Here is an 8,900-nt window from a genome sequence, read left to right as displayed (position 1 = left end):
GAAGTTTGTAGTAACGCCGTGCGCATGCGTAGTCTCACGCATGCGTGGAATTAAACAAGCAAGCGTTCCCGCTCAATTCATTCTCTTTCTTGCTGGCCAGCATAGAGCAATGGACGTGTCAAGAGTGTCTCTAACATTCGAACTCTGGAGACAGCCTCTTTACATGTTAAGCTGTCTCTCTACATCTTTCGGACTTACGCTCGACAGCTCGCTCACACCTACATAACAACGTCCCAACAACAGAAGCTGTAACAACAAGAACTAAAGATGTATATATTTACCACCTGAATAAAGTGTTGTTTAAGTTGATAGTTTGGAGTTCAGCGTTCCGTCTATATTCTTTAAAATTATAGTAGGAAAGTCAGGTATACGTCTAATGATATATAACCAACATTTCTACTATAAGTTTATATGGGATGTTGTTGGATCAGATAGTCTTCACTGCGTTTCTTGGAGTAAACTGGTTAGCATGTGTTGCAATCTCGTCGTCCATTGTTTTGGTATTGTGACATCGTTCTAGCCTGCTTGTTAGTCCGCTGCTGTCATCTGCTGCCTTGCGGCTGAAGCATTGAATATATAATGATGCTTAAGGCAGCGAGTTGGCAGAATCGTTAGCACGCTGGGCAAAATGTTTAGTACCATTTCATCCGTCTTTACGTTTTGAGTTCAAATTCTGCCGATGCCAACTTTGCCTTTCATCCTTTCGTAGTTGATAAAATAAGTGCCAGTTGAACATGTGGGTCAATGTGATCGGTTTACCCCTCCCTTAAAATTGCTGGCCTTGTACCAAAATTTGAAGCGCGTCAAAGAGGAAATTGTTATTAGATCCGGTTCCTCAAGTAATCTTAATTCGTCGGATACTTTGATGACGTTGGTAATATTTGAGCGAATCGCGATTGTATTCTTTTTTCGTGCATGAAATATAGTGAACCGGGTTTGATTTCTAAGTTTTGTAATTGTTAAATATTCCTGCTACTGGCATTGTAGTTCTCTATCAAAGCAGTGTCTATCTAGACTTCCATAGTTTTTTGAAACATGCACTTGCAAAACTTGGAAATCAAACCCGGATTACTATATCCGATGCAAAAATTGCAAAAACAATCTAAAGAACACAATCGCTATTCGCCCAAGTATTAACAACGTCATCGATAAACCTGACCATTCAAGAATTCTTATGGAACCGGATCTAACAGCAATTTCATTTTTGGCGCACTTGCCGAGTGGTATCCAAAAGATTGCAAAAGGTCGTTTGGAAAGCTTCCACGACGATGGGAAGACGATTTGGCCCAGGATAGAAAAGAAGGGCGAAATCAAGAAAGAATTGGCAACGCATTATGACCATTGATGTATAACATCCAATAGTCAGGTCGATGATGCAGTCACACACACGCGCGCACACACACACACGCACACACACACTCACACAACATACACTGTCGTACTTAAGTAGAATCATTCAACCAATAAGAACACTAATCAACGGCATCTACGAAAATTAGTTTAAAAGTACAAATGTAAGTAGATATTATACGAGAGTGAGGCTGGTGTTCCTGTATATATTTGATCTATATTAAGAAATATTTGTTGTTGGATCATTGAAGTTATGTAAATGATGAAGCTGGAGATATTTCCCCAGTTCAATACAATTATAATAGTGAATGAAAATACTAAACGTAGTGTAATTTCCAAGTACTGGATAGTGTATAAAAATAACATGGGTTTCATGAAGTACCGAAACGAAAATCTACTTTCATTTTAAAAGCATGTGTATTACGATGGAAGAAAATAAAAAATAAAAAAACCGCAATACTTTCATTTAAAAAAAAAACATGTTTATTACGAGAAAAAAAAGATACAAAAACATTTGGATAACTTAGAAGTATTTCATTAAAACATTAAGAAATCTTTGATGATTAAGAGTTAACATAAACTTGAAAAAGATGCAATTTCCTGACTCGCTTTATTTCGTCTAGCTACAATCAAAATGAAATGACTGAAACATATCGTCTTGAGTACAACACATTCTTTAAAATTTTCTTTTCATGAGATTCCACAAACATCCAATATTCTGTGTATGACTCTCATCATCTGAGTCATCGAATTTCTTACTCTATCTAACAACCAAATGTTCAAAAATGCTGCCGCCTATTTTATCAATACAATTGTCCGCACACCACATCGGATACAGTGTGTTCCTGAGTTAAATTATGTCTACAAAACATCTACTACTTGTGCATTCCTTTCTATCTCAACTATATTTCCTTTTAGAGGTATGTTCTTTAAAGCAATGAATACACCTATCTCGGCAAAACTGAGTGCAATCCCTTACTTAGTCTTTCCAGTGGTAAGCTTGCATTTTGTAGCAGTACCCTTCAATTTTAGGTAAATTTTCAGATTAACACCCGCACGATTTTCACTAGGGTGTTAGGGTTAGGATTTTAGGGTCAGGGTTAGGGTTTAGGGTTAGGGTTAAGGAATTCCGTCCCTAAACCCTAACCCTAAAACCCTAACCCCCTATTGAAGATCGTGCAGGTGTTAATCTGAAAATTTACCCAATTTTATATCTTTACTCGAGCTATAAATGAATATCACTAATTTTAAGAAATTTAGATTCTATTGTTGAAGAACGAACTTGATCTTATGTTCGCCACTACAGCAGTAATTACAAGTACATGTAATTCCCAAATTACCTGTATCACCGATTAATCGTAACAAGTTGATCTCTTTATTTCTCGTATTTACGTTATTGTTTTCCATAACGACACCCCTGTAAGTACTTCTCAGACGCAAGCATTTTACTCACGGAAGTAAAAAAATTTCGTTTCCGCATTTCAAGTAACCTATTTTATTTTTATACATTCCATGTTTCTTCAAAATACGCCGTAATTCTGCACATTTTCCAAATCGTAAGTGTTTTTGTCAGTTCTTATTGGGAATGATCTATTATTTTCCAGACTTAAATCTTTCTTCTGGTTTGCTCCATGAGGTATCTTAATTATTTATTTTAACAGAATGTCAGATAGCACATTAACAATACTTGTTAAGATCTTAATTGTTGAAAGTTTGTTGTTTTCCCGTGAAAACCACCGAATGTTTGTCATTTTGAACTCCACCTTTCAAATTGTTTCTTTTCTTTCTAGAAGTCAGGACAGGGAATTATGTCACATCATAAGGACTGTCTCCTAGAAACGACATCTCTATGCATAATTCCAACGGGATTTTTCCTTAAAGAAAATTAAAAATTACAGTTTCCGGTGTTTTTTCCTTTATAGACATTTAAAAAAAAATACTAGTTTCTAATTGAAATAATGGCATTGATTATAAACTGTTAGCGTATGAGGTGCTTGAATGACATTATTATAAAAAAAACATTGTTCAATTAAGAAAACTATAGATAACTAACTTCCATATCACATATGATGTGATGGTGAAATAAAATCTTTATGACAAATCAGTAATCTTCCAGGGTTTTTATTAAAAATAATGACTACATTTCCAAACATTCAATAAAATTGACATTTGATAGTTTTGTGCGGGATGGGAGAAGAGATTTTGTGAACTGTTATTCTGTTTGAAGTATAAATAAGTATAATAATGGGATGTAAATTATGGACACAGTAAAATTAACAAATATTAGTACATCTGTGTGTGTGTGTAGCCACGTAACCATGTTTACGGACTGATATGTGAGTTGCAATACAGTCCGTTGTCAATTTTATTTTGATCTTTATTTGTTTAAGCATCAAACCAAGGCACGATAAAAGCATTTCACTGCTTGCAGTCTGCTACTAGCTGGAAATTATTTTCAAAATTGGCAAGTAGAGTTGTTACAGGTTAGTTTAAGTTAAGACTGCTGGCCACATATATTTGAGGAATTAGTAGGAGTGCTAGGAATTCGAGGGGGATAAAAAAGGTGTGGTGATATCACATGAAAAAATTTAATTACAAGATAATTTTGGTAAAAAAAAAAAGAAAAGAATTATTTAAATGTTTCTAAACGATTTTCACAAAATTTACAATATAAGTAAATTACAATAACTAACAAATATGTCGATCGCTGTTCAATTCTGTTTTTTGACTAAAGTAATAAAATTCATCCCTTTAAACACCTATGTTGATAGAGTTTTTTGTGAGAATAGGAAGTGGTCTACAGATTTTGCTGCTTTACGGCAATCATAACTACTAGTTTCGGCGATGCATACGCAAAAATTCTGCTGCCGAGTAATTAAAAGGTTGCTTAAGAACTCCCATTAGTTTGTCTTAATTCAACAATATCGAATAGTGTTAACAGGGTTAGAAATTATCATCATTTTAACGTTTACTTTTCGATGAGGCATATTTTCACCTGGCCAGACGTTTTCTTGGACGATCGGAAACGAAGGATTATCACTCAGTATCAGGACATATGATGAAGAGAATGGGAGAAATTGTGCAGCCAGTTACGATTTATTTCATGCCATCTTACCATGAAGTAGTTAAGTGGGATGTTTTGAAATGAAACTGGATGCCTCAAAAGTAGCTGGTTATCATTCCAGTGATGTGCAGGGAGATATGGGAGCAGCGTAGGGTTGCATGTATGAGGTTTTGTGCTATATGCATTGGCCAGATCTAACCAGATCACTGTCAGGTTGCTTTTTCTTCTAGTCTTTCTCAGGTAACATAATTGAGAACTCTAGTTTGCAGCAGACAACCAAAGAAAGCCTGGGAAAAACTATGTGTTAGTTTCACTCTCTTCTTGTCATTTTGACTTTCAGTTTCTTAGAACAAGTCCTTTCTCTTATGTAACTTTTAGTATTAAAACTTGAATTTTCACATATCTGTTGCAGGGAATCTGATTACTTCGAGATGAGAATTTATCACCCAAAACATATGAAGATGTAAGATTTCAAGGATGAAGAATGACATTATCAAGAACACATGTTTATAACCTTAAATTACTGTGAAGTATTTTCACTGAATTGAGATTAATTACAAAAATTTGAACAAATGGAAGTATATTTACTGGGTAATTATGTGTAGAAATTACAGCAGGAAACTACTATGATACACTAATGTGTAATGTTGCTTCTAACTGGATATTTTTTGAGAGCTGAAGGAAGATTAACTCTTGGAAATGTTATCTTTATATCTGAAATAGTGTCAGACTTTGACTATTGAGGAAAATCCTTATAACAAATAAAGAAATAGTTCCTATAAATTATATAAAAACAAGGAAACAGCTGTACTTTTACAAGATACCATGGAGGAAAAGCTGTTTGAGAGTCAAGTTGAAGGTGAAAATAATGGTGCTGCTCACCAGAAACAGGAAGATACAGAGAATAAATTATATCCTTGTAGTGTTTGTGGAAAATCTTTCAAAGCAAGAAATCATTTAATTCAACATAAAGTAATGCACAGAAGTTCAAAACGTTTTCATTGTGAAATTTGTGACAAAAACTTTACTACAAATAGATCTTTATCTTATCACAAACGTATTCACACAGGCGAAAGACCATACCATTGTGATATTTGTGGTAAAGCTTTCGCTCAGAGTGGACATTTGTCAAATCATAAACGAATACATACTGGAGAAAAACCGTACAAGTGTGATGTCTGTGGTAAATCCTTTTCTGTAAATAGCGATTTAACTTGTCACAAGCGTGTTCATACAGGAGAAAGACCATATCACTGTGATATATGTGGTAAATCTTTCTCTCAGAGTGGTTATTTATCAACTCACCTACGTATTCATGCAGGGGAGAAACCATATCACTGTGATATTTGTGGTAAAACATTTTCCGGTAACAGTGATTTATCACGCCACAAACGTGTTCACACTGGAGAGAAACCATATCGCTGTGATATCTGTGGTAAAGCAGTATCTCGCAGTAGTATTTTATCCAGCCATAAGCGTATTCACTTGAGAGAGAAACCGTACCAATGTAATGACTGTGGTAAAACGTTTTCTAACAACAGTAATTTTTTGAGTCACAAATGTAATAACAGAGACAAGAAACCATATAGTTGTGATACCTGTTTTAAAACTTTTTCTTGTTGTAGTAGTTTATCTAAGCACAAACGTATTCATACAGATCTGAAGCCATACTGTTGTGATATTTGTGGTAAAGCATTTTCTCAACGTAATAATTTATCAATCCATAAATACATTCACACTGGAGAGAAACCCTACAACTGTGAAACTTGTGGCAAAACATTTTCTGGAAGTAGTAGTTTGTCTCGCCACCAACGTATCCATACAGGTGAAAGACCATACCATTGTGATATTTGCAGTAGAACATTTTCTTGTAGTAGTCATTTATCTAAACATATTCGCATCCACACTGGAGAAAAGCCATACCACTGCGATATCTGTGATAAAGCCTTCTCTGGAAGTAGTGATCTATCGCGTCACCAGCGCATTCACACAGGGGAAAAGCCATACCATTGTGATGTCTGTGGCAAAACATTTTCTTGTAGCAGTCATTTATCTAATCATATTCATATTCATACTGGAGACAGACCATATCAGTGTGATATTTGTGGTAGGTCTTTCTCTCTAAGTGGAAATTTATCAAAGCACATTCGTATTCACACAGGAGAAAAACCATATCAGTGTAATATTTGTGCTGAAACATTTTCTCATTCCAGCCAGTTGGCTAAGCATAAAGTAGTACACACAGTGATCAAGCCATGTCCAAATGAAAGTACTTCTGATGCTGTGTCATAAAATAATTTATCATGATTAGTTTTTATATTGAGATATTTTGTTATAAAACATTGTTGGAAAATAGATTTATTGCTCTATATACACATATATATTGTTTATTCATTTTTGATGCCTGATTTTCTATGTTTGCATGGCTTAGATGAATATATATATAATTGAAGAATTGCTTTACATCTGGATGCCCTTCCTATCACTCACTTATCTTTACCGTTTTTCAAGTTTGGGATCAGTTATTCCACATATTTTCAAAAGTGGAGTGCCAACAAACAAGTTTTTCACAGGCAAATAACGAAAAGCTTCAGTGCTTATTGCTGGTGGGTTTTTTCTTGCAAAGTTCATGGAATGTGAACATTCACACCCATACCTGTACATTGTATATATGTATACACACACATACATCATCATCATCATTTAATGTCCCTCATGCTGGCATAGGTTAAATAGCTTGACAGGATCCCATGATCTGGAGGACTATCTTTTTTGGCATGGTTTCTATGGCAGATGCCCTTCCTAATGCCAACAGTATGTACTGGGTGCTTTTTCATGACATTGGCACTTGTGAGGTCATGAGGTAACTCACATGACAGAAAAAAAGACAACTGAGTGTGGTTATAAGTATTCAAGGAAGTGGCTTTATGCCAGGTCTTGAGGGGTAAAACTATAATAGAAGGACAGGCACATAGGTCTTGCTATAGAAGAGATACATCACTGTACTGCATTATATAAGGGTGGGTTGTAGTCACTGGAAAGAAGATATTGATAATGGTGACGAAATGTTAGCATACTCTCAAGATGCAAGAAGGTGAGTATAAGAAAAAATACAAGCAAAGGATTAGAAAGGGTGGTGGATAAGTTCAGAATAAAGTGTGAGTGGAGAGTGATAGATGGTTAGAGATGGATGTAACAGTGCATGCAGTTAATGGAACAAGATGGAGGTGTTGTTGGTGAATGTCAAGTGTTGGGGTGAAAGGTGAAACAAATAGAAAATTATGTGTAACAATACAGGAAGGGTGGAGCACACCATTATAATAAACCTGGAGATAGATGAAAAAAATAAAGAGATGATGTGTGGGGTGGGGAAGTCGTGGGAGAGAGATGTGTGGTGACAGATGGTTGCCAGTGGTACATAGGGGTGTTTATAGCAAGTGGGGGACAACAGTGAGGGTGAAGCTGTCAATGGCAAACATGACAGGTTGATAAGAATGGTAACAGATAAAACAGTGTTCAACTTGAGATATGGCAATCCTGTGATGTAGCTTAATGGAGAGGGAGAGATAACTGAAAGCACAGAAAGTGGTTAGTGGTTCAAAATAAAGTAGGAAGGAATGATATTGAGGAATGAAGGGTGGATTTTCAAGGGAAGTGGTTCCAGGGAGAGGGGAAAGGTAACTGGTAGTACTAAGTGGGGATGAAATATGTGTGGATTCTTCTCTCATGATTTCAGTAGTTGAATAGGGCCATAGAAGAGGAGGGAGAAAGGTGTTAGAAAGATGAGAGTTGGAAGGCTTGATGGGGATATGAACTGAATGCTTTTAGGACCTCACTTTTGTTGAGATCAATGGGTCTTCCTGAGCACAGTGAATCGCCCACCACCGTTCTTTGTTGCCTCCTTTATGAGGCTTGACATCTTCAGATCTGCCTTCATTATTTCATCCCATGTCTCTTAGGCTCCCCTTTTCCACAAGTTCCCTCTACATTTAGTGATCGATATTTTTTTTATGCAGCAGTTCTCATCCATATGCATCATATAACCATACTAGCCCAGTCTTCTTTCTTGCACACCACATCTGATTCCTCATACACCAAATTCTTCTCTCAACACATATTTTGTTATACATGCACACCGGCATTGCACCTCCAATGGAACATACATAATTCTTTAATATCTATCTATCTATCTATCTATCTATCTCTTCTCACGGACGTGCTGTCACATCGGCTGCAGAGGTAAACGTTTATTTGACCTTTTATTGTCCACATTTTGTTGGAATTTTTAAATATTTTTGTTGCGAAGCACCTAGGCTTCATTTTTGTGTATTTTCAAGGGAGGGAATTGGCCCCCAGGAGCAGTTTCGGCCCTAGCAAAATACAAAAATTTCCTTCTTGACATTTGAAAAATGTCGAGAAACATAATTTTGGAACGCTTGTCTTGTTCTTTTGATGAGCATTTCCCGAGGCTTCAGATACTAGAAGA

At 36.0% G+C, this 8,900-nt stretch overlaps 1 protein-coding gene across 5 annotated transcripts; it reads left to right on the top strand.

Annotated features, from left to right (window-relative positions):
* The first annotated feature begins 1,382 nt into the window (after positions 1-1,382).
* LOC106879167 (zinc finger protein 271) lies at positions 1,383-8,900 on the top strand. 5 transcript variants are annotated; one of them, XM_014928629.2, is made up of 2 exons: positions 1,383-1,514; positions 4,827-8,900. In XM_014928629.2, the coding sequence occupies exon 2, from the start codon at positions 5,240-5,242 to the stop codon at positions 6,704-6,706; it is 1,467 nt and encodes a 488-aa protein (XP_014784115.1). In that variant the 5' UTR covers positions 1,383-1,514; positions 4,827-5,239; the 3' UTR covers positions 6,707-8,900. The 5 variants fall into 5 exon arrangements, 4 of the variants coding, with proteins under 4 accessions (XP_014784115.1, XP_014784109.1, XP_014784100.1 ...); XM_014928623.2 differs by lacking the exon at positions 1,383-1,514 and adding an exon at positions 1,886-2,270; XR_008264627.1 differs by lacking the exons at positions 1,383-1,514; positions 4,827-8,900 and adding exons at positions 2,434-2,906; positions 3,141-3,994.

Source organism: Octopus bimaculoides, chromosome 7, assembly GCF_001194135.2.
Source record: "Octopus bimaculoides isolate UCB-OBI-ISO-001 chromosome 7, ASM119413v2, whole genome shotgun sequence".
NCBI lineage: Eukaryota > Metazoa > Mollusca > Cephalopoda > Octopoda > Octopodidae > Octopus > Octopus bimaculoides.
The sequence above is the reverse complement of the archived record's forward strand: the minus strand, read 5'-3'. Positions and strand labels throughout refer to the sequence as shown.